Consider the following 25,806-nt stretch of genomic DNA (forward strand, 5'->3'; position numbering starts at 1 on the left):
GAACAGGTTCTAATATAGGTTCCGCCCCACAGTGATTGGTTGAGGTTATTCAAGGTGCCACTAGGCACCAGCCAGGTCCTTCCCACTCTGTGTTCCAGGGGGTACCGTGGGTACATTCTACAGCCTTTTACTCTCTTTGGCAGACGGAGTCGAAGGAGAATAAGAAGCTGAGTGACAGAGGAGCCAGGGCTGTTGACTCCCAGTTGGAAAGGTTCTGGGTTCTGGGTCATGATGCACTGCCGGATAATTGTTTGATAATTAATCTTCTGTCCTTGGTTTCCCTGGTTTTCCTTAGAAAAGATTTGGCTGGATCTTACCTAAGTCCCCTTGTTCCTCTACCATTCCATCCATGATTTAATCTATTAAGCACAGTGCTGGCTGACCTTCTCTGGTGTCCTTTTGTATCTCTTATCTAGAGTTCTCCTGCAATGACACGTGAAATGCATTGGGGAAATTTAATCAGTGAATATTAAGAGAGTCGACTTGCCAACTACTGCAAATGTGTTATCTTAACTTTCATGTTAACCCTGGGAGGTACTTCTTACTCATCTATTTTATCAATACAGAAATTGAGTCGTAGGGATTTGAAACAGCTTGCCCCAAAGCAAGGGCTGTTAGGTGGCAGAGGTGTGATAACAGCAAGGGCTGTTAGGTGGCAGAGAGATGCCAGTCTCTCTGACTCGGGTGGCCCTCCCCCCTCACCACTGTGCTTTACTGTTCAGTGAAGACACACAGCACAATAGAAGGGGCATGGGATTTGGAAGCCAACAGGTGTGGTTGGGACATTAGGAGGATAAATGGAAGCACGTACAAATTGTCTAAATACGTTTTTTGGCACATAGCAGGCATTCAGTAGTGGAAACTATTATTATTTCGTATGTATTCATACATTATTATAAATATTAAAGATAATTTTTTTGCACACTTGCTGTACATGCTGTAATATCTTAGGTTTATTGGTGGTTAAAAATATGGTTGTTACAATGTTTGGTCTCTAGTTTGTGAGTGTGGTTAGGTAGCCTATATATAAAGTGCAACTCTTTTTTCTTTCTTTTTAAGTTTTTATTTTTTTATTTATTTTGAGAGAGGAAAAGAGAGAGGATCCCAAGCAGGCTCTGCAGTGTCAGCACAGAGCCTGACACGGGGCTCGAACTCACAAACTGTGAGATCATGACCTAGCTGAAATCAGGAGTCGGACGCTTAACCGACTGAGCCACACAGGTTCCCCTAAAGAGCAACTCTTTAGGATGATTATTTTATATCCATTTTACAGCTTTGGAAATTGATATCCTGAGATCAGGTGACCTCACTAATCATTTGCATGCCCTGTAAATTACTTATTCCCAAACTTTACAAACTTTCCCCTTGTATTTCTAATTTTTTTTAATGCTTATTTATTTTTGAGAGAGAGAGAGAGAGAGAGAGTGTGTGTGTGTGTGAGCTGGGGGAGGGCAGAGAGAGAGGGAGACAGAATCTGAAGCAGGCTCCAGGGTCTGAGCTGTTAGCACAGAGCCAGACGTGAGGCTCTAACTCAGGAACCACAAGATCATGATCTGAGCTGAAGTGGGACGTTCAAGCAACTAAGCAACCCAGGTGCCCCTCCACATGCATTTCTAATGCATGTGGAAAAAATTTGACAGTGAGATTGTATTTCAAGGGTCTGATAGAGAGTACAGTAGGAAGTACCCCTTTCCAAAAGCTAGGAATACCCTCTCTGCCAGTTCTCAGTCTCTCCTTTATTCCAGTTCTTGTGGAATATCAGGAGATTTGCTTCCATGATGGTTACTAGGAGACATCAGTCTCCTAAAATTCTGCTATTGGTAATATTTGACTGAAGGCTTCGGTAATTTCAAGCATGAGTACTTCTGGAAATTTTGAAATGCCGTAGAAAACACTTCAAAATCTAAAGGTTGAGTTTTCCCTCTTGGATCTAAAACAAGAAAATGCTCCATCCTGCACCTCCTATGTTGAAAACATTTTTACTCCTATTTTTTAAACTTACTTCACAGCTCAGTCTCATTCTTCTGACCTCAGCATCACTCGTAAAGCCTACCATTGTGATCTGTCTTGAATGTTTTGGCGTCTGTGTACCAAATTCATTTACACTATTTTTACTTCTAGTATTTGGTGCGACTCCAGATAGCTTAAGGTTTATTTTCTGCTTTTTGTTCCACTTTCCTCTGTAAATTTTGCTTTTACAGTACAGTCAGTAAAACTAATGGAAGCCAAGGAGCCACTCCTCTCCTTACAAAGAAAATCAATCTGAGTTTTCTCATTTGGCCAAGCTGGATCCAGCCTGCCGGCCTGTCCCAAGTCAGTGTAAGGTTCAGCCTGGGCAGTGACTACCCTCGTTTTTGTCCTGCACAATAAGACTTGGGTTTTCATTTACCAGATTTTGGCGCTCACTGGTTCTCATTAAAATTTCTGGGCAACAGTCTAAATGCATGTATTCTTGACGCAGGTTTGGTGATGGATCGATTCTCTTGAGATCGGAGAGCCATCTTTTTAGAATGAAAAAATTTTTCTTGAAGATTTTCATTAATAGGATGTTACCTGTGATAATTGTTTAAAAAGGAAACATTAAAATATGGTAGTTAGACAAGAAAGCTGAATTATGTCTTTGATGCCCCAGTGACACACTTATTTTTCTTAAAATGGATTTTAAGCCTGTCTTAGCCCCAGTACATAGCCTCACCTAGAATTTGATCTTCAACTAGAGTTGCTTCACGCTCAAGTCACATGGTAAACATACCCTCCATCACCCCTCTGAGGGAAGAAACTTAATTAGTGTGACCATTACATGTGCTACAGTTACCTGCTTTTAAATGGGTACCTATTGTGTCTTAAATATTGTAACCATATAGTCCCCACAAAGTTGCTAGAGATGGTTATTGATAATCTTCCCACTCTTCAAATGAGGAAAATTAATTTAGAGAGGTGACATTATTTACTTAAAAGCACACTCTTAATAGTCATAATTAAAATACAGATACCATTTTTCTTGATTACTTACCATATGCCAGGCAATGTGCAAAATGCTTTACGTAGGCTCTCTTAGTCTCCCACTACTTTCATATCTCTCTCCGTTTACCAACGAAGAAACCAATGTTTGAGATGTTATGTGACTCTGCTAAGGTATCATAGCAGGTAAGGGGTGGATCCTGGTTTTAAAACCAGGCAGAAGTTGTTGATTCTAGACCTCACCCTCTTAACCACCAGTGTATTACCTTGCTGTCTTACTGTCACCGTATATAGTAAATACTTCTGAATTAGAACAACTCCGTTCTGTCACACTAAAGCTTATTCACTGTGTATTGTGACTTTCACTCTCTGGTTACCCTTGCCTTCTACATTCTTCCTTAAAACGGGCCTTCGAAACTGAACTCTAATTTATGACATTGCATCCCTGACACACACACCTTTGGTTTAAAGATACTGAAAAGCCAATTCTGTGGTGTATGAAGGGTTTTCTTGGGTATAAATTGTACGTAGTGTGTGGGCCTCCGAGATCCAAATGTTGGTTTGTCTGTTAGGGGACATAACCCTCTGTCACATGTCTGTTAGGGTCCTCTGTTTGATTCGTGGGTAGAGGAACTGATCTTTAGAAGATACTGTCATACTGGTTTTGAATCATATTTTTGGAAGTTCCTTACCAGTTATTTTTGGTAAACCTTGATGGCAGCTACTACTGGGGAATTTTTTTTTTCCTTTTAGCTTACATATAGTCTTCAATCTTCTTTCTAGATTGGAATAATTCTTCATTATTCCACTCTTGCTACAGTACTATGGGTGGGAGTGACGGCTCGAAATATCTACAAACAAGTCACTAGAAAGGCTAAAAGATGCCAGGATCCCGATGAACTACCACCTCCACCAAGACCAATGCTCAGGTATTTGGTATCTTTGTTCACTGTTTATAGTAAATGTTCATGAAACATCAGTTTAGCTGAAGCTTCATCATAACAAAACAATTCTGAGTAAGTTTTGGGGAGTACATAATGGACTTGGAAGCCGGGCTTCCTGGGTTTGGGCACTGGCTGCACAGCCGTCCAGCTGGAAGCCCTTCGTGAGGTTGTACCCTCTCCGTGCCTTCCTCTCTCATCTACAAAGTGGGAATAAATAAGTGCCGTAATGTGTGAAGCGCATCTAATCGGCTCTAAGAAAATGTTAACTGTTTTTATCTCCTTGAGGCCATGTCAGAGATTTTTAACCTATGTAAGTGTGTTTCAATTTAATGATTCCCTACAAAGGACAACATAGTTTTGGAGTTACACCTTTCTTCACAATTATAAGAAGAAAATAATGGATTATCGTGCTGGATGAGTAAAAATTGACCAATGGTGATAGAGTTTACTGAATGCTGGCTGTGTACTTGGCACGGGACCAGAGACTTAAGCTGTCCTGCCTTTGAGGGGTTTACAGTCTGTGTGAGGAGACCGTAAAGAACCAGCTGCAGGCTGTGTAAGGACGTTACACAGTGGAGATACGGTCTTTTGAAAGTGCAAACAAAGGCACCATTAATTTGGGGGGATGGTGTTAGGAAGTATTGACCATTAGTGATGATCCTTCATTAGGGATTAGAGCAAAGGGGAGAGGGGACACTCCAGATACAGGATTATGTGGTGAGTGAGCTGAGGAAATTTCAAGAAATGCAGTTTGGCGGGAACCTACAGTATGTGGTGGAGAGTTGCCAGAATTCTGAGTGAAAGTTCCGTTTCAGGCCTTTGGAAGCCATGTTAAAATGTGGGCAGCCATTGAAGACTTACCTAAGGGGGTGGCCTGACTAGTTATCTTTTTAGAAGGACAGCTTTGCATTAATATAGAGTAAAAATTGGAGAGCCTGAGAGTAAGGAATTCTGCTGAGGTCATTAGGGTGGTCCCATGAGGACTGAAACCAGAGCAGCATCATGGAGAAGAGAGGGTGTGTGTGTTGAAGACAGTTGAGGCAACTTCTCTAGGGTTGATGGCCAACTGGATTTAAAATGTGTGGGAGGGAGAGAATTCCAAGATGGTTACAAATTGCTCTAGTTTAGTTTGGCACATGGTGCTTCTGTCAACTGAGAAAATAATATAGGAAATGTAGAATGGGGACGGGGCAGGTAAGCACAGGGAGGCAGGCTCACTAGTACTTTTTGTGAGAAGTGTACATTTTTGGAAACCTGGTACTCAGTAGGGAAGACGTGCTAGGCATTTTACAGACAGGACAGGAGACATTTTCCATGTGTGGTGATTGAACACAAGGATAATGAACCAAATCCCCCAGGGAGAAGTTGGTTAAAAAATGGTCCTGGGGCCATGTTGATATTTTTTTTTTTAATTTTTTTTTAACCTTTATTTATTTTTGAGAGAGAGACAGAGTGTGAGCAGGGGAGGAGCAGAGAGAGAGGGAGGCACAGAATCGGAAGCAGGTTCCAGCTGTGAGCTGTCAGCACAGAGCCTTATGTGGGGCTCGAACTCACAGACCGCGAGATCATGACCTGAGTTAAAGTCAGACGCTCAACCGACTGAGCCACCCAGGCGCCCCAAGGGCCATGTTGATATTTAATAAATGGGCCATAGCAAGTAAAGGGAAGAACTGAAAGAGAATGCCTGAGAACATAAAAGATTCAGGGAGTGAATGGTTCCCTGGACGATTAAGGGACAAACAGGAGTGCTTGACCAGAGTCAGGTTACAGGATGCAAGTTGGCACCTCTGTCACTTGGGTTAAAAGAGCTGAGAGATGGTGTTTGATTAAGAGAGTTAGGGATCCCATCCTTCAGAGCTATTCCTTCCTATTGTTAGGTTCTGAGAAAATAAATAATAACCCCAAGCGTTAAATAAAAGTTTTGAATACAGTAAAACCTTGGTTTGCGAGCATAATTCATTATGGAAGCATGCTTGTAATCCAAAGCATTTGTATATCAAAGTGAATTTCCCCATAAGAAATAATGGAAACTCAAATGATTTGTTCCACAACCCAAAAATAGTCATATAAAAGTGATTACATTACTGCAATATAATCCAAAATAATAAAATACAAAATATAAAGAAAAATAAAATAACCTGAACTTTCATGATTGGTGTGAGGGAGACCAGCCAGAGGAGGGTTATTGTGTCAGACAACTTTCACTATCACTAACGGGTGATGACTACAGTACAGTATTAATAAACTTTTGTCACGTACTGTATTTAATGTAACTGGCAATAAGGCAGCAGAGGAAGGGGTCTATATCTGCAAGCAGCCTGACTTAGAATGAAGCAAAGTATTCCTAAGTTTACTCTTGTACAGAAAAGCAAAGGACTGTCCGTAAGTGCTTTGAAATGACAAAAAATACACTGGGCCTGTTGTGGGTACTTTCTGATGTTCTGCAAAATCACTGATCTCTGCCAAACACAGCAGCCTGAGACCGAGCATCTGAGCATGGGAGATGATCACCCACAATCCCCCAGCAAGAGAGAGAGAACCATTGGCTCATTTGTGATCATGTGACATTCGGCATCACAGACTACTCGTATTGCAAGACATCACTCGTTTATCAAGTTAAAATTTATTAGAACTGTTTACTCGTCTTGTGGAACACTCACAGAGCAGGTTACTCACAATCCAAGGCTTTACTGCACCGCCTTTATCCAGCCAGCTCAGGAATGAGGCTGTGTCTCTAGAATTGGCAGATGCAGAGTTAAGATTCTGACTGTACCCAGCAGGATGCGGCCAGGGCACAAAGTTCCTATTTTCTCTAATCAGGGAGCTCAAAGAAGCTCTGGTCAAGAAAAGAAGTTTCTCTTGGTAGGACTCACCACCACTCTGTCTCCCTCAGTTCCTACTGCACGATCCTTTTTCTTGCTGTCCCCAGTGAGTCCATGGGAAGGAGGTCAGGAAGGGCCTGGGCACTGTGTGAGGCTGAGATGGGGCACCTTCCTTGCCTCAGTGACTAGGGATAAGCATACACAGCAGTGAGGTGGCCTGCAACACGCAGGCATAGGCAGACATTAATCAGTAGTTAATATTATTACATATTTTGTGTGAACTGTATGGCATAGTGAGACCTTAAAGTCCATTTTGTAATGGACTAACTTACTGGTTTGCCTGCTGAATTCCCGTGGAAAGATTGAAGCCCTACCTGCAGTATCTCTTCCTGTCCACAGGGTGGCAGAAGCTGATCAGCTTTCCTCAAGTGGAAACGTGGTAGCCTACTCAAAAAAAGCTATCCAAACAAAAATTTAAAAATTTTTAAAAAAGTTATTGTTAACAAAGCAGCCTCCAAAAGTTAACCTCCAGTTTATTATTGGGATAGGAATAATAATTAATCATTGAGGAAGGACTATTGCAGTACCGAGATACTGGGATGTGTGTACCTTAATCAATGGGAATGATGAGCTGACATTCACATTGTCCCTCCTTCCAGATTCTACCTGATCGGCGGTGGCATACCCATCATAGTTTGTGGTATAACAGCGGCCGCGAACATCAAGAATTACGGCAGTCGGCCACATGCACCCTAGTGAGTGTTTTGTGTTCTCTGCGTACCTGACCCCAGTTGCTTCTCTTTTAATGCTTTCCCAGGCCCTGACTCTGTTGCAGTTCCTGGAACAGTTGGTTGCCATGCAGCATCTGAACTGGTTTCCCATTTTCTTTCCTAGTTGCTGGATGGCGTGGGAACCCTCCTTGGGAGCCTTCTACGGGCCTGCCAGCTTCATCACGTTTGTGAACTGTATGTACTTCCTGAGCATATTTATTCAGTTGAAAAGACACCCTGAGCGCAAATATGAGCTGAAGGAGCCCACGGAGGAGCAGCAGAGGCTGGCGGCCAATGAAAATGGCGAAGTCAACCATCAGGATTCCCTGTCTCTGTCTCTGATTTCGACGTCAGCGTTGGAAAATGAGCACACTTTTCATTCTCAACTTTTGGGGGCCAGTCTTACCTTGCTCTTATATGTCGCCCTGTGGATGTTTGGGGCCTTGGCTGTTTCCTTGTATTACCCTTTGGACTTGGTGTTCAGCTTCTTTTTTGGAGCCACGTGTTTGAGTCTCAGTGCATTCATCGTGGTTCACCACTGCGTCAATAGGGAGGATGTTAGACTTGCGTGGATCATGACCTGCTGCCCCGGCCGGAGCTCGTACTCCGTGCAGGTTAATGTACAGCCCCCCAGCTCCAGTGGCGCGAACGGAGAGGCGCCTAAGTGCACCAACAGTAGTGCAGAATCTTCATGCACAAACAAGAGTACATCGAGCTTCAAAAATTCCTCCCAGGGCTGCAAGTTAACCAACTTGCAGGCTGCGGCGGCTCAGTGCCATACCAATTCCCTGCCTTTGAACTCCACGCCTCAGCTTGATAATAGTCTGACGGAACATTCAATGGACAATGATATCAAAATGCATGTGGCACCTTTAGAAGTTCAGTGTCGAACAAATGTGCACCCAAGCCGCCATCATAAAAACAGAAGTAAAGGACACCGGGCAAGCAGACTCACCGTCCTAAGAGAGTATGCCTATGACGTCCCAACCAGCGTGGAAGGCAGCGTGCAGAACGGCTTACCTAAAAGCCGGCCGGGCAACAATGAAGGACACTCGAGGAGTCGAAGGGCTTATTTAGCCTACAGAGAGAGACAGTACAACCCGCCCCAACCCGATAGCAGCGACGGCTGTAGCACGCTTCCCAAGAGCAGCAGAAATTTTGAAAAGCCTATTTCAAATAGTAGTAAAAAAGATGCCTTAAGGAAGCCAATTGTAGTTGAGCTTGAAAGTCAGCAGAAGTCTTATGGACTCAACTTGGCCATCCAGAATGGACCAATCAAAAGCAGTGGGCAGGAGGGCCCCTTGCTGGGTACAGATAGCACCGGCAACGTCAGGACTGGGCTATGGAAACACGAGACTACTGTGTAGGGTAGCGGCGGTGGGCTTCCTGGGCACAAATCCCTACAGACCGTGTTGTCCACATTCCTTGAAGCCAGGACTATGTAAAAACAGACTGTTTGCAGCCACCTTAGGGATTCAAAACAATTTTGAATAAACTTTGAAGTTTGGGGTCTTATTTTATATCTCCCGATTGTTGCTTTTTTTTATGAATTAAAAACCCTCTAAAGCATCGTTTTCATTGTCAAAGCACCAGCAGGACTTTGAGCATCTGAAATGTAATTTCTTGGAATCTGTGTATCTACTTAACATTTCAGGCTTGTATTTAATATAATAAATAGGTGTTTGTCATTGTTTCAGTCTCACATTTTTTTTTTACTGTTTTTGAGAGAGAGAGAGAGAGCACGTGTGCGCACAAGTGGGGGAGGGGCAGAAAGGGAGGGAGACACAGAATCCGAAGCAGGCTCCAGGCTCTGAGCTGTCAGCACAGAGCCCGACTTGGGCTCAAACTCCTAGACCGTGAGATCATGACCTGAGCTGAAGTCAGATGCTTAACCAACTGAGCAACCCATGTGCCCCATACATTTTTGTATTTTATAATAGAAGCATGTAGTTCTATTTTAATTGTGTTTATACATGGGGATATTTTAATGAGAATTCTATGTAAATCAATTAGCAGACTCTTACATAATTAACTCCACTGATTATGACATATAAATCAAAGCTTGTTTGATGTATTTTATAAATACAGTTTTAAATGCTACAAGTTTATAAAAAGATCTCACGGAATTTTTTTTTTTTTTTTTTTTGAAATGGAAATGCCTCAAAAGCTCTCTCTAAATTGAATTACTTTGCCTTATCACTTTGGTCCTCTTAATATTGTTTTGTCACTTTTGTGGCTTTTCAGTGATTTATATTTAGGTTTAATTTTCTTAATCATTCCTTCCCCCCCACCCCCCAGTACATACATTATCCTTGAATGTAAATGAAGTACAACCATATAAGTCAGGTTCACACTCACTTACTCTGAGTTCTTCAGTATTGGCTGTTCTGTTGGCTGTTACTTTGTTCTCAGATAAAGTTCCTCAGGTACTGATCTTTAAATTACATTCTGAGGGCAAAAGCTGCTCTGATCCAAATGTTCCCCTTGGTCATTGATGCACTGCGGTCCTTAACCATCTCTGGTCCTTAGTCTCAATGGAGTCCATTCCTGGAACTCTTTTTTTTTTTTTTTTTAAGTTATTTAATGTGTTGCATTATTTTAAAGAATGTTAATTACAGCATAGTTCATGTGCGGTGTTGTATTAGTTTACATTAATATACGTTACTCAGTGCTCATAATGATAAGTGTGTTCTTACTCCCCTTCACCACTTTAACCATCCCCCCACCAACCTCCCCTCTGGTAACCATAGTCATTTCTCTGACTATTTCACTTAGCATTATACTCTGTAGCTCTTTCCATGTTGTTGCAAATGGCAAGATCTCATTCTGTTTCATGGCTGACTAGTATCAAATTATATGTGTATAATATAATCACAGAGCCCAACGCAGGGCTCGAACTCACATGCCGTGAGATCATAACCTGAGCCGTGTGTATATAATGTGATATATATGCATGTACACACATCCATACCACATCTTCTTTATCCATTCACCTATTAACGGACACCTGGGCTGCTTCCATAATTTGGCTATTGTAAATAATGCTCTAATAAACATAGAGGCATATATCTTTTTGAATTCGTGTATTCATATTCTTTGGGTGAATACCTCCGTGGTAGAATTACTGGATCATATGATCATCCTATTTTTAATTTTTTGAGGAACCTCCATACTGTTTTCTACAGTGGCTGCACCAGTTTGCCTTCCTACCAACAATCCACAAGTGTTCCTTTTTCTACATCCTTGCTGATGCTGATTGTTTCTTGTGTTTTTGATTTTAGCCATTCTGACAGATGTGAGGTGATACCTCATTGTCGTTTTGATCTGCATTTCCCTGATAAGTGATGTTGAGCATCTTTTCACATCTCTGGATGTCTTCTTTGGAGAAATGTCTATTCATGTCTTCTGTCCATTTTTTAATTGGAGGTTTTTTGTTTTTTGGGTTTTATTTAGTGTTGAGTTGTATCTGTTCTTTATATATTTTGGATACTACCCTTTATTTGATTTATCATTTGCAAATATCTCCTATTCAGTGGGTTGTCTTTTAGTTTTGTTGGTTTTTTTCCTTTGCTGTGCAAAAGGTTTTATCCTTCCTTCCTTCCTTCCTTTCTTTCTTTCTTTCTTTCTTTCTTTCTTTCTTTCTTTCTTTCTTTCTTCTTTCTTTTTTTCTTTCAAGAGAGGGTGTGATGGAGCAGTGACAGGGGCGGAGGGAGAGAGAGAAAGGCCATCTTAGGTAAGCTCCATGCCCAGTGCAGAGCCTGATTGCAGGGCTTGATCTCACAACTCTGAGATCATGACGCAAGCTGAATTCAAGAGTCACTTAACCCACTGAGCCACCCAGGCACCCCTGTGTGGGAGCTTTTTATTTTGATGTAGTCCCTGTAGTTTATTTTTGCTTTTTTTTTTCTTGCCTCAGGAGAGATACCTAGAAAAATGTTGCTGTGGCCGATGTCAGAGAAATTACTGTCTCTGCTTCTAGGATTTTTAAGGTTTCAGGTCCTACATTTAGGTTTTTAATCCATTTTGAGTTTATTTTTGAGTACAGTGTAAGAAAGTGGTCCAGTTTCATTCTTATGCATGTGGCTGTCCAGTTTTCTGAACACCATTTATTGAAGAAACTTCTTTTTCCCATTGTATATTCTTGCCTCCTTTGTGGAAGATGAATCAGCCATATAATTGTGGGTTTATTTCTGGCATCTCTATTCTCTTCTATTGATGTTTATTTCTGTTTTTATGCCAGGGTCATACTGTTTTGATTACTACAGCTTTGTGGTATATCTTCAAATCTGGGACTGTGATACCTCCAGTTTTGTTCTTCCTTTCCCGGATTGCTTTGGCTATTTGGGATCTTTTGTGGTTCCATACAAATTTTAGGATTGTTTCTTCGAGTTCTGTGAAAAATGCTCTTGTTACTTCGATAAGGGTTGCATTAAATCTATAGATTGCTCTGGGTAGTGTGAAAATTTTAACTCTATTTGTTCTTTCAGTCCACGAGCATGGAATATCTTTCCATTTGTTTGTGTTGTCTTCAGTTTCTTTCATTAATGTTTTACAGTTTTCAGACTGTAGATCTTTCACCTCCTTACTTAAGTGTATGCCTAGGTATTTTATTATTTTTGATGCAATTGTAAGTGGGATTGTTTTCTTAATTTCTCTTTCTGCTACTTCATTTTTAGTGTATAGAAATGCAGTGTATAAGTTAATTTTGTGACCTGTGACCTTACTGAATTCATGTGTCAGTTCTGGTAGTTTTTTGGTGGAATCTTTCAGATTTTCTGTATATAGTATCATGGCATCTGCAAATAGTGAAAGGTTTATTCTTCCTTACCAATTTGGAAGGCTATTATTTCTTTCTGTTGTCTGATTGCTGTGCCTAGGACTTCCAGTACTATGTCGAATAAAAGTGGTGAGAGTGGACATCCTTGTCTTCTTCCTGACTTTAGGGGAAAAGCTCTCCATTTTTACCCACTGAGTATGATGTTTGCTGTGGGTTTTTCATATATGGCCTTTGTTATGTCGAGGTATGTTCCCTGTAAACCTACTTGGTTTTGAGGGTTTTTATCCTGAGTTGATGTTATACTATCCATTGTAATGATCATATGTTTTTTTATCCTTTCTCTTGTTGATGTGATGTAGCATGTTGATTGATTTGCAAATATTTAACCATGCTTACATCTCAGGAATGAATCCCACTTGATCATGGAAGATGATTTCTTTCATGTATTCTTCAATTTGGTTTGCTAATACTTTGTTGAGGCTTTTTGCATCTTTGCTCATCAGAGATAGTGATCCATAGTTCTCTTTTTATGTAGTGTCTTTATCTGGTTTTGGTAGGGTGATACTGGCCTCATAGAATGAGTTGGAAGCTTTCCCTTCTCTTCTATGTTTGGAAAAGTTTGAGAAGAATAGCTATTAACTCTTCTTTAAATGTTTGTTAGAATTTACTTGTGAAACTGGTCCTGGACTTTTCTTTGTTGGGAGTTTTTTGATTACTGATTCAATATCATTGCTGGTAATTGGTCTGTTCAAATTTTGTAGTTCTTCTTGGTTTAGTTTTGGTAGATTATATTTCCAGGAATTTATCCATTTCTTCTAGGTTGTCCAATTTGTTGGCATATAATTTTTCATAATATTCTCTTATAATTATATTTCTATGGTGCTGGTTATTATTTGTCCTCTTTCATTTCTGATTTTGTTCATTTGAATCCTTTTCTGTTTTTATGATTCTGGCTAAAGGTGTATCAATTTTGTTGATCTTTTCAAAGTACCAGCTTGTTTCATTGCCCTATTGTTTTGTTTTTTAGATATTATATATATTTGTCTAATATCTAAATAATATACTTGTCTTATTTTTAGTTTATTTCTGCTCTAATATTTATTATTCCCTTCCTTCTACTGGTTTGGGTTTTTGTTTGTTCTTTCCTAGCTCCTTTAGGTGTAAGGTTAGGTTGTTTGAGGTTTTTCTTCTTGATGTAGGCCTGTAAACTTTTCTCTGTTGCTATAAACTTCTCTCTTAGAACAGCTTTTGCTGATCCCAAGGATTTGGGGCTGTTATAGTTTCATTTTAACTTGTGTCCACGTATGTTTTGGTTTCTTTTTGATTTCTCAGTTGGCCCATTCATTGTTTAGTAGTGTGTTATTTGACCTCCATATATATGTGTTCTTTCTAGATTTTTCCCTGTGGTTACTTTTTAGTTTCTTAGCGTTGTGGTCAGAAAAGATGCATGGTATGACTTGCATCTTTTTGAATTTGTTGAGACTTGTTTGGGTGCCTAATATGTGATCCATTCTGGAGACTGTCTCATGTGCACTTGAAAAAAATGTGTATTCTGTTGTTTTAGGATGGAATGTTCTGAATATATCTGGTAGATCCATCTGGTCCAGTGTGTCACTCAGAGCCATTGTTTCCTTGTTGATTTTCTGTTCGGATGATCTGTCCATTGATGTGAGTGTGGTGGTAAAGTCGCCTACTATTACTGTATTGCCATCTATTACTTTATGTTTGTAATAGCTGCTTCTTGTATTTGGGTGCTCCGTGTAGGGTACATAAATATTTACAATTGATATATCCAATCGTAAATTGGATTTGTCCCCTTATAATACGGTGCTCTTCTTTGTCTCATTACTTTTTTTTAAATTTTTTAAAATGTTTTTATTTATTTTTGAGACAGAGAGACACAGAGCATGAATAGGGGAGGGGCAGAGAGAGAGGGAGACACAGAATCCGAAGCAGGATCCAGGCTGTGAGCTGTCAGCACAGAGCCCGACGTGGGGCTCTAACTCACAGACAGCGAGATCATGACCTGAGCTGAAGCCAGACGCTTAATTGACTGAGCCACCCAGGCACCCCTCGTTACTTTGTTTTAAAGTCAGTTTTGTCTCATATAAGTATGGCTACCCTGGCTTTCTTTTCACATGCGGTTACATGATAAATGTTTCTCCATCTCTTTACTTTCAGTCTGCAGGTGTCTTTAGGTCTGACCTGTCTCTTGTAGGCAGCATATAGATGGGCTTATTATTATTATTTTTTTATCCATCCCTTCACCTTAGGTCTTTTGATCGGAACAGTTAGTCCATTTACATTCAAAGTAATTATTGATAGGTATGTGCTTACTGCCATTTTGTTATTTGTTTTATGGTTGCTTTTGTAGTTTTCTCTGTTCCTTTGTTGTCTTGCACTCTTCTGTCATGGTTTGCTGGCTTTATTAGTGATTGACTTGGATTCCTTTCTCTCTTTGTCTCCTGTTGTTTAGCTTGTTGTTATTTTGTTGCTCTTATTACTAGTTTTTGATTCGTGATTACCATTAGGTTTGTATATAATATGCATGTAGCAGTCTATATTAAGTTGATCGCTTAAGTTTGAACCCATGTTTTTCTAACTTCTCTCCCCTCCCACATTTTAGGTATTTGATGTCTTACTTTACATCCTTTTGTTCTGTGAATCCCTTGACTTACTTTTGTAGATATACTTATTTTTACTGCTTTTGTGCACCCTATTCTTACTACTACTTATGGTCTTTCCATTTCACACAAAGAGTCTCCCTTAACATTTCTTATAGAGCTGGGTTAGTGGTGATGAATTCCTTTAACTTTTGTTTGGGAAACTTTATCTCCTATTCTGAATGGTAACCTTACTGGATACAGTATTCTTGGCTGTAGTTTTTTTTTTACTTACAGCACTTTGAGTATATCATGCTAGTACTCCCTTCTGACCTGTAAAATTTCTGCTGAAAAATCAGCTGATAGCTTTATGGGGCTTCCCTTGTATGTAACTGATTTCTTTTCTCTGGCTGCTTTAAAATTTTTCTCTTTATCACTCCTTTTGGCCATTTTATTTTATTTATTGATTTTTAAATGTTTATTAGAGAGATAGAGCAAGGAAAAGAAAGAGAGAGGGAGACACAAAGAGGAAGAGAGAAAATCCTAGTCAGGGATTGTGGTGAGTGGTCAGCACAGAGCCTGATGCAAGGCTTGATCTCCTGAGCTGTAAGTAAGATCACAACCTGAACCAAGATCAAGAGTTGGACCCTCAACCAACTGAGCCACCCAGGCATCCCTACTTTGGGTCATTTTAATTACTATGTGTCTTGGTGTGGACCTTCTTAGGTTAATTTTTTGGGTGCTCTCTGTGCCTCCTGGATCTGGATTTCTGTTTTATTCCCCAGATTCAGGAAGTTTTCAGATACTAGTCCTTCAAATACATTTTCTGCCCTCTTTTCTCCTTCTGAAATACCTATAGTGCAAATGTCATTATTCTTGATGGTGTCACTGAGTTTCCTAAGTCTATTTTCATTTTTTGTTACTTTTTTCTGTTTTCTGTTCATCTTATTTGCTTTCCATTATTCTTTCCACCAGGTTACTAGTCTGTTCTGCTTCTTCTAGTCTACATTAATTTCCTCTAGTGTATTATTAATTTGAGCTACTGAGTTCTTCATCTCTGATTGGTTCTTTATGTTTTCTCTCTTTGTCAAGGGTGTCACTGAGGTCCTCCACTCTTAAGTCTAGTGAGTGTCTTTATGACCCTTACTTTAAATTCTCTGTTAAGCATATTACTTCCTCCATTTCATTTAGCTCTCTTGCTGTGATTTTGTCCCTTTTTTTTTTCATTTGGGACATATTCCTCTGTCTCCTCGTTTTGTCCAATTCAATTCTGTCTGTTTCTGTGTGTTAGGAAAGTCAGCTTTGTCTTCTGCTCTTGAAAGTAGTGGCTTTGTGGAGAAGAGGGCCTATAGTGTCCTGCAGTGCAGTCTCCAGAACCTGGCACTTCAGTGGTGTCTCCTGTTTGTGTTGCATGTGCACACAATGTTGTGGCTGAGCTACTTTTTCCTTCAGTCCTCTGCGATGGTTCTCTTTGCCTGTTGTGGGCAGGTTTTGGTCCCTGTGTTGTTAGTGGGCCAGTGTGGTGCAACCTTGGGCTTACGTTGGACCAAGTATTTTCCAGAGATGCAATAGCACTGAATTGCTGGGTGCTTTCTCGGTCTTATCTCCTGAGAAGTTCTCCTTGTTGAATAGGGCCCGCAGCTCCACAGAACAGGTCCAAATGTCTGCCTTCACCTCTGGGGCTGTATTCAGACTAGTGTGTGGTTATCTTCTCTCCCTTGGGTGGGAGTCACTTTGGAGTGGTGCTGGCCCCTTTCAGAGCTGCTTGCCCACTGGCAGGCTTGTGGCACGGCTTTGGGTGAACTCCAGACAAGAGTGAAGTGGAGGGGATTGATCTGCAGAAGAACATGGTGGTGGGGCACATGGTGCCCATTAGGTCTGCCCTGGTCTCCTGGGAGAAAGGATCGAGGCAGGTCAGGTGGAGGGGGTGGATCTGTAGAAGTACAAGGCGAGGGGTGGGGTGGAGCAGAGGGTGGGCTTTGTGCTGATAGCAAGCCTTGTGTGGGTCCGCTGCAGGAGAGGACCGTTCCAGGCCTGGCTGCAGGGGGTGTGTCCACAGGGAAAAACACTGGGTGGGGCATGGTGTTAGCAAGTTAGGTAGTGAGTGTTGACACCGCTGATTCTCACAGGTGTCCATGTATCTAGACTGGGGTGCAGGGCAGGGAGATGGCACCTGCCAGCTTCTTTGTTCCTGGGAAAGTCTCCCAAAGATCCCTGCTCCTCTGTGATTAGTCATGCTCTGAGATTAGTAAGCAAATCTCCCCCGTATGCCCCAGGAATTTTTCAGACTACTGCCTCTGTGCTGTATCTCAGTAGGGCTGTTTTCAGTTCTGTCTTCTTAAGGGTGGTGATTCTATCCTGTGCTCTCATAGAGCCCAGACTGCTGATTTTTAAAGTTCTGAGTGTTAAGCCCTGCTGGTTGTAAGAACTCAACAAATTTGGCTTCTTGGTGTTCAAAGCCAAAAATGGGGATTCATCTTTCCCATGCAAGCTCCTTGGTATGAGAGTGTTTCTTTGCCCCTCTCTACACCTGTGGTGTCCCTCCCTCCTGTGGACAGTCCTGTGGGTGTATTTAGCTCCTGACCTTGTCTCTGCCCTTCCTACCCTCTTTGATTGTTGCCTCTTCTCTACATTTGGCTGTGGAGAGTCTGTTCTGTCAGCCTTAGGTCCTTTTCTGGGTTATTTACACTGATGCGGCTGTATCCGGGGGATGAGGTGGTCTTAGGGCCCTCCTACTCCACCATCTTCCATGAAAGTTCATTTCTGGAACTGTTTTGAAGGTCAGATAGGGTCTGCCCTGACTCTGTGCATCCGGTCCTTCTGATAGGTGAGACAATGCTTGAGAAGTGAGGCACAGCTCAGATCTGTTTGTGACAGCTGCCTAAAGGTTTGAGTCAGATCAGATTCAAAGTGTACATTCAAGAAATACTGACTCAAGTTTACCTTGATAAACCCCAAATCTGAGAGATGTACCACTTAACTTCTATAGAGTAAATATCAGGGACACCACAAGATCACTTATCAGAGGGTAAGTGTTCACTTGTCATTGGATTACCGCATTAGAAATAGATTATTTTGCTTTGCAATAATAAAACTGGAAGTTCTATTTAAGCCTTTGTCAAATGTCAGTTTTAGAGACATTCTTTTGGTGGGGGAAGCAAACCAATGGATAGATCCTGACCAAATGGATGGATTCAACACTTGCACGTTGGACCACTGCCTGGCCCAGGGTCTCCTGGTAAATTGATATACGTATGTAGGATGACGTGTAGAAATGGTAAAGATAAACTAAAAAGGAGTGAATGGAGTGATAATGCCTACTTCTTTATTGCTATTTTAATTTTGCTCTTGTATTTTGTAAAGCATCAACAATGTGTAACGTCTTTCTCTGACCCATAGGTTGACTCCACATAGGGAAAAGAACTTTGTTCCTCTGCTTTTTCCTGCCTCACAGGAAGTGAGGAATTTCCCCTCCTGGAAACGTTCACCATTCAGTAAGCATCTGTTAATTTAAATATAACTTTGTGTAGATAACAGAAGACAAGAAGGCTGGGCCTAGGGGAGGGGTGGAAGAAAGAAAACATCAAATACTTGGAATAAAATGAAGATTATACTAAAAATATTTGGAATGTGTTGATATTCCAAGCGTAGAAAGTGATGAGCAATGACTTTGTGCATTATACTCCTAGTATTTGACTGAGTTACCGTTTGATGTTTGCGTGTAGGAAATGAAGAACACATTGTATCCCCTTACCTTTGTCCTTTTTGATTTATGGCTTGTGGCTGGTGGAGGTTTCTTTATTTTTCACAGGAGCATAAAACTGTTAAGAGAGGTTTCGGTTTTCTCAGAGAATTGGCTCATTCATTTTCCCGATTCAAAAATGTTGGCAAGTGAGGCTCAAAGAATTTCTGCCATGCTGAACATGCTGGCGGGTTGCGCCACATCTAGGAGCATGACCTGTTTCCTCATGCTGCGGCCACCATGCTTTGCAACACATCGCGTAGCTTCTCTGGAGGCAATCACTCATGCCCTCACGGTGCTTATGATCTGTAGTTTCCCCAAACTTTATTCTCATCCCAGTTCTTTTGTTTGCGTTTTAATTTCATAATAAGGTATAACTGGTCATGTTCTGATTAAGGAAACACACCTGATTTACTCTTTTATTCCACGGAAGGTTTTTAATCATGTTGTCACACACTGCGTAATATAATAACATGATGTTATTTGCTAGTATTAAACGCCAACCTCTGATTTTAGGTAACAGTTCGAAATCAGGTTTGTGTTTGAGTATTTGTGTGACTAGATTTATATACATGTATAAACATATATTAATATTTCAACTTGTAATCGGTGGCGACTAATTAATTTCTAGATAACAGGAATTTTTGCACATGCAACTTAATGTAACTTTGTATCCATGTTCAATATATTTCTATAAATAGATAGAATGTTACAAACAGATGGCAACTTATATATAGATGCTTAGGCTTAGATTTTGCTCATTATTGAAAAGTAAGAAAGTTACAACATTTAAACCTATGTGTTTCAGGCATTGAGATCAGAATGCCTAAGCTGAAGTTGGTTGAGACCATAAAAAATGTGGAAGTAAAAAAATTAACGGAAAGCATTTCAGCTAGGAGTTAAACTAAACCATCAAGAAAAGTGAGGCCTACAACAGCAACCCAAAATGTAAAGCAAATGTTAATTGTCTTTTTCTTTTCAGATTCCCAGAATCATCTAATTATTTTAATATTCATTCCAGTGCTTTCATCTGAGAGGCGATTTGATTATTTATAGCTACTTATGATAGTGTTTCCCAAACTTGCGCCGTTCCATCATTCTTGCCAAGATTTTGTCATATCTTCCTAATATTTATAGTAGTACTGTCATATGGGTCAACTCACCTATTTTTCAATGAAATACAAGTAACAGTAAATCCAGTACATTTTTTTGGCTAAATGAAGCCAGCTCCTCAAGGAGAAATGTGTAAGTGTCCGTTCTGTGCGTTCACTTAGTTACTGTAGACTGACTCGCCCTGTCTTTCCACTTTCTTGGTGAACCTGGTGCTGCACGTGATGAAACCCCCAGCAGCCCTTGGACGTAGCTTTCCTTCAGCTTCTTTTCACTGGGGATGCCAGTGGCTCAAAGGTGGATACCAAGTGTGAACCTACAGGACCCCCGTTATAGTCAGTGACAGACCATTACCTACGCTTTTAGAGTTGGATGCTCAGAATTAATTCCTAGCCATAATCTCATTAGATTTTTTTCAGCAAACTTTTTCAGCAAGCTTTATATTGTTTGAAATATGTATTGTCCTTCTAATTGTTATGTCTACAGAACAGTGGAAGAAAAGTGTGTGTGAGTGCATGTGTTTAATCCATTACTGCTGCCATTATCCAGTTTGAGAAGGTACTGATGACAATTCTTATCAGAATATTCCAGGCATTTTGGGGACCCCGGGGGGCTCAATTGGTTGAGCGTCCGGCTCCTGATTTGGCCTCAGGTTATGATCTCACAGTTTGTGAGATCAAGCCTCGTGTTGGGCTCCCTGCTGACAGCACGGAGCCTGCTTGGGATTCTCTCTCTCCTTCTCTCTCTGCCCCTCCTCCCTTGTCACATGCATATGTGTGCGCACTCTTTCTCTCTCAAATAAATATTTTTTTAAAAAAGAATATTCCAGGCATGTTTTTAAAAGTTCAAAATGTTTCTAGAGGGTTCTTGAGACACATTCACTGTGTAAAGAATCCAGCTAATCAGAGTGTTAGTATGAACAAATATATATGCAGAATATGATTGGTCACAAAGCCAGGAGTAGTCATGAGTTCCCAAAGTCATGGGGACTTTGAGTCATGGGGACTTTGAGTCATGACTCAAAGAAGATTGGGTCTAGGAAGATACTCTACACGAAAGTAATGAATTTCCACTACTAAGCAGGTTTGTTTTGTTACTGGTATCCATTCCTATATAAGACTGAGTAAAATTGTTTAGTGGGCAACCATGATTAACAATTTTTACTGCTTAGTTAAGTATTTCCTTTTAAATTTTGTATTTTAAGAGTGTACATTTTAGTACCTTAACATAGTAAGGCTTTCTTGCTGAAGCAGTGGTCTGGTATGTATGTTACTAGCCTGGCAGAACTCCTCAGGGGTTCTTACCCAGGCTCTGCCCTCTCCAAGTCCTTCCTCAGAGAATGGTTGGTAGCACCGGGGAGGGTTTTATGAATCAGGCCCAGGAGATGGCATATGTCATTTCTGCCCCAGCCCACTGGCCAGAGTGCAGTTGTGGCCACACCTAACTGCAGAGTAACCTGGGAAATGAAGTTGAGCTGTGTGCCCAAGAAGGAAAGGGAGATGGTTTGGTGAACAGATAACCAGACAGCCACAGGAATAGATTCCCAGGATGTACACCAGTGAACTTTATTCCCACCTGTCTTCCTACCTGTTGAAAATCTTACTTTTATAAAAGCACTGATCCATTATGAGTTCCAAACAAAAATGTTAGATTTTACATCAGTTTGTAAATTATGTAATGGCCAACAATTTTTTTTTTGAATTTACATCAAAATTAGTTAGCATACCATTTAGCCCCTCCCCCCCCCCCCCCATGTAGTGCAACAATGATTTCAGGAGGAGATTCCTTAGTACCCCTTACCCATTTAGCCCCTCCCCCCTCCCACAACCCCTCAATCATATGACTTCACTCATATGGGGACTTTAATGGCCAACATTTTTTTTTTAGTGAATGCTTATTTATTTTTTATTTATTTTTTAATGTTTTTTTAAAATATGAAATTTATTGTCAAATTGGTTTCCATACAACACCCAGTGCTCATCCCAAAATGTGTCCTCCTCAATACCCATCACCCACCCCCCCCTCCCTCCCACCGCCCACCAACCCTCAGTTTGTTCTCAGTTTTTAAGGAGTCTCTTATGCTTTGGCTCCCTCCCTCTCTAATCTCTTTTTTTTTTCTTCCCCTCCCCCACGGACTTCTGTTAAGTTTCTCAGGATCTGCATAAGAGTGAAAACATATGGTATCTGTCTTTCTCTGTATGACTTATTTCACTTAGCATAACACTCTCCAGTTCCATCCACATTGCTACAAAAGGAATGGCCAACATTTTTAAAAGAATTCAGTAAATAGGGGGAAGTTCGGTATCCTTTCTGATCTGCGTCCTTCATATTCTTATTTAACAATGATTATATTGCAAGGCGCTTCTGCCGAAATTGAACTATATTTACAGTTGTTATGTAATCAATCCCCAGAACTTTTTGGTCTTGCAAAACTGAAATCCTACACCCATTAAACAACTCTCCATTTTACCTTCTGCCCGGTTTTGGCAGCTACCATTCTACTTTGTTCCTCTACATTTGATTATTCTAGGTACCTCATGTAAGTGGGATCATACAGTATTTGTCTTTTTGTGACTGGCTTATTTCACTTAGCATAACGCCCTCAAGATCCATCCATGTTGCGTCAGCATGCGTCAGAATTCCTTCCTTTCTAAGGCTGTATGCTGTGTGTATACATGTGTATACATTCCATTGTATGTATGTTCCACATTTTCTTTACCTGTGTGTATCTGCCGATGGGCATTTGTTTGCACTGCTTCCATCCTTTGGCTTTTGTGAATGATGCTGCTATGAAGACCAGTATACTACACATAGATATTTGAGGCCTTGTTTTCAATTCTTTCGGATTTATGTCCAGAAGTGGAATTGCTGGATCATATGGCAATTCTATTTTTAATTTTGTAAGAAACCACCATAATATTTTTTCCTGAAGCCTGTACCATTTTACATTGTCCCCAATTGCACAAGGATTTCAGTTTCTCCATATCCTCATCAAACTTTTTTACTTCTATTTTTGTTTCTTAGTAGCCTTCCTAAAGGATGTGAGGTGATATCTCATTTGGGTTTTGATTTACATTTTGCTAATGATAAGTGATATTGAGCATCTTTTCATATTTTTGTTGACCATTTATGTGTCGGTGGGGAAATATGGAGGTCCTTGGTCTATGTTTTCATTGCGTTACTAGGTTTTTTTGTTGTGCAAGTGCAGGTGCTTTATATGTTCGATAGTGAAGCTTTATACAATGTATGATTTACAAATATTTTCTTCCATGCTGTAGGCTGACTTTTCAATATGTTGATTGTGTCCTTTGACACACAGAAGTTTTTAATTTGATGTCCTATTGATCAATTTTGATTTGTGTTCCTTATGCTTTTGGTATTATACGTGCCAACCTAATGTGATGAAGTTTTTTTCTTCTAAGTGTTTTATAAAGCCTTACATTCATCTTTTCATGTGCCTGTTGGCCGTTGGATGTCTTCTTTAGAGAAGTGTCTATTCATGTTTTCTGCCCATTTCTTCACTGGATTATTTGTTTTTCGGGTGTGGAGTTTGGTGAGTTCTTTATAGATTTTGGATACTAGCCCTTTGTCCAACAGGTCATTTGCAAATATCTTTTCCCATTCCGTTGGCTGCTGTGTAGTTTTGTTCATTGTTTCCTTTGCAATGCAGAAGATTTTATCTTCATGAGGTCCCAGTAGTTCATTTTTGCTTTTAATTCCCTTGCCTTTGAGGATGTGTCAAGTAAGAAATTGCTGTGGCTGAGGTCAGAGAGGTCTTTTTCTGCTTTCTCTTCTAGAGTTTTGATGGTTTCCTGTCTCGCATTCAGGTCCTTCATCCATTTTGAGTTTATTTTTGTGAGTGATGTAAGAAAGTGGTCTAGTTTCATTCTTCTGCATGTTGCTGTCCACTTCTCCCAGCACCATTTATTAAAGAGACTCTTTTTTCCATTGGATATTCTTTCCTGCTTTGTCAAAGATGAGTTGGCCATACTTTTGTGGGTCCAATTCTGGAGTCTGTATTCTATTCAATTGGTCTATGTGTCTGTTTTTGTGCCAATAACATGCTGTCTTGATGATTACAGCTCTGTAGTAGAGGCTAAAGTCTGGGATTGTGATGCCTCCCGCTTTGGTCTTCTTCTTCAAAATTACTTTGGCTATTCGGAGTCTTTTGTGGTTCCATACACAAATTTTAGGATTGCTTGTTCTAGCTTCGAGAAGAATGCTGGTGCAATCTTGATTGGGATTGCATTGAATGTGCAGATAGCTTTGGGTAGTATTGACATTTTAACAATATTTATTATTCCAATCAATGAGCATGGAATGTCTTTCCATTTCTTTGTACCTTCTTCAATTTCCTTCATAAGCTTTCTATAGTTTTCAGCATACAGATCTTTTACAACTTTGATTAGGTTTATTCCTAGGTATTTTATGATTCTTGGTGCAATTGTGAATGCGATCATCAGGGAAATACAAATCAAAACCACACTGAGATACCACCTCACGCCAGTCAGAGTGGCTAAAATGAACAAATCAGGAGACTATAGATGCTGGCGAGGATGTGGAGAAACGGGAACCCTCTTGCATTGTTGGTGGGAATGCAAACAGGTGCAGCCGCTCTAGAAAACAGTGTTGAGGTTCCTCAAAAAATTAAAAATAGATCTATCCTATGACCCAGCAATAGCACTGCTAGGAATTTACCCAAGGGATACAGGAGTGCTGATGCATAGGGGCACTTATACCCCAATGTTTATAGCAGCACTTTCAACAATAGCCAAACTATGGGAAGAGCCTAAATGTCCATCAACTGATGAATGGATAAAGAAATTGTGGTTTATATACACAACGGAATACCACTTGGCAATGAAAAAGAATGAAATATGGCCTTTTGTAGTAACGTGGATGGAACTGGAGAGTGTTACACTAAGTGAAATAAGTCATATAGAGAAAGATACCATATGTTTTCACTCTTACGTGGATCCTGAGAAACTTAACAGAAGACCATGGGGGAGGGGGAGGGAAAAATAAGTTAGAGAGGGAAGGAGCCAAACCATAAGAGACTCTTAAAAACTGAGAATAAACTGAGAGTTGATGGGGAGTGGGAGGCCGGGGAAAGTGGGTGATGGGCATTGAGGAGGGTACCTGTTGGGATGAGCACTGGGTGTTGTACGGAAACCAATTTGACAATAAATTTCATAAAAAAATAAATAAATAAAATAAAATCTTTCATTCAGATCTTTGATCCATTTTAAGTTCAGTTTTGTATTTCTTTTTCATCTGTTAGCATTTAATGAACCTCCATCTATTGTGGCTTCAAGCTACCAGGACACAGCAGCACCCCCACCCCCTACCTTTCCTCCCCTCCCCCCCCCCCCCCCCCCCGCCAAATGTTTAATTTTCTCTCCAGCTCTTGTACTGAAGAATTTGGCCTTCATGATGACAGGCTGTTTTGGGAGCTGTCCCTTCCCCAAAACTTTGTAGTAGTCTGATTGCACGAGATCAACAAGAGGAGCAGCGCTGGTCTTCTTTCTGGCAGCATTTACATGTGTCTGCTCGCTGACCGAGGTCCACAGTTTATCAAGGTTGACAGTTGGGCAGAAGCTCTGATCTCTCTCTAAGTGGTAATGCCTCATACCAACTTTTCCACAGTAACCCAGATGATATTTGTCAAAGTTCATCCTATAGTGATGCATTACCCTGGCCTCCTGAGTGCTTCTGGTGTTTGCTGATGGGTGGCCGTGGCCTTGACTTGCACGGCCTGCCAGTTTCCAGGTCTTCCACAGTCTGGTTGGCAGCCCAGATGAAAGAGCCATTTTTGTGTGGTTTGTAAGGATCCAACTTTATTTCTTTGGCTTGTGGATATCCAGTTTTCCCAGCACCATTTGTTGAGGAGACGGTCCTTTCCCCATTGGATGTCTTAGCACCCTTGTTGAAAGTCATTTGACCCTGAATCTGAGGGTTTACTTATGGTGTGTCTGTTCCACTCCATTGGTCTATATCTCTTATCTTTATGCTAGTACTGTACTCTTTTGATTACTGTCCTTTGTAAAAAGTTTTGAAATAAGAAAGTGTGAGACCTC

The 25,806-nt window shown here is 40.6% G+C and overlaps 1 protein-coding gene and 1 pseudogene across 3 annotated transcripts in view; one reads left to right on the forward strand and one right to left on the reverse strand.

Annotated features, from left to right (window-relative positions):
- Positions 1-9,188, forward strand: part of ADGRA3 (adhesion G protein-coupled receptor A3) — a 134,415-nt gene extending 125,227 nt beyond the window's left edge. For all 3 annotated transcript variants that reach the window (XM_027046573.2, XM_053217517.1, XM_053217516.1), the window contains exons 17-19: positions 3,745-3,890; positions 7,387-7,482; positions 7,622-9,188. In XM_027046573.2, coding sequence (XP_026902374.1) covers positions 3,745-3,890; positions 7,387-7,482; positions 7,622-8,864 — 1,485 coding nt within the window. In that variant the 3' untranslated portion in view covers positions 8,865-9,188. The remainder of the gene's footprint in view (positions 1-3,744; positions 3,891-7,386; positions 7,483-7,621) is intronic.
- Positions 9,189-16,606: 7,418 nt separating this feature from the next.
- Positions 16,607-25,539, reverse strand: LOC106986824 (60S ribosomal protein L27a-like; annotated as a pseudogene).
- Between the last annotated feature and the right edge of the window lie 267 nt (positions 25,540-25,806).

The sequence above is a fragment of the Acinonyx jubatus genome, chromosome B1, assembly GCF_027475565.1.
Source record: "Acinonyx jubatus isolate Ajub_Pintada_27869175 chromosome B1, VMU_Ajub_asm_v1.0, whole genome shotgun sequence".
Lineage (NCBI taxonomy): Eukaryota > Metazoa > Chordata > Mammalia > Carnivora > Felidae > Acinonyx > Acinonyx jubatus.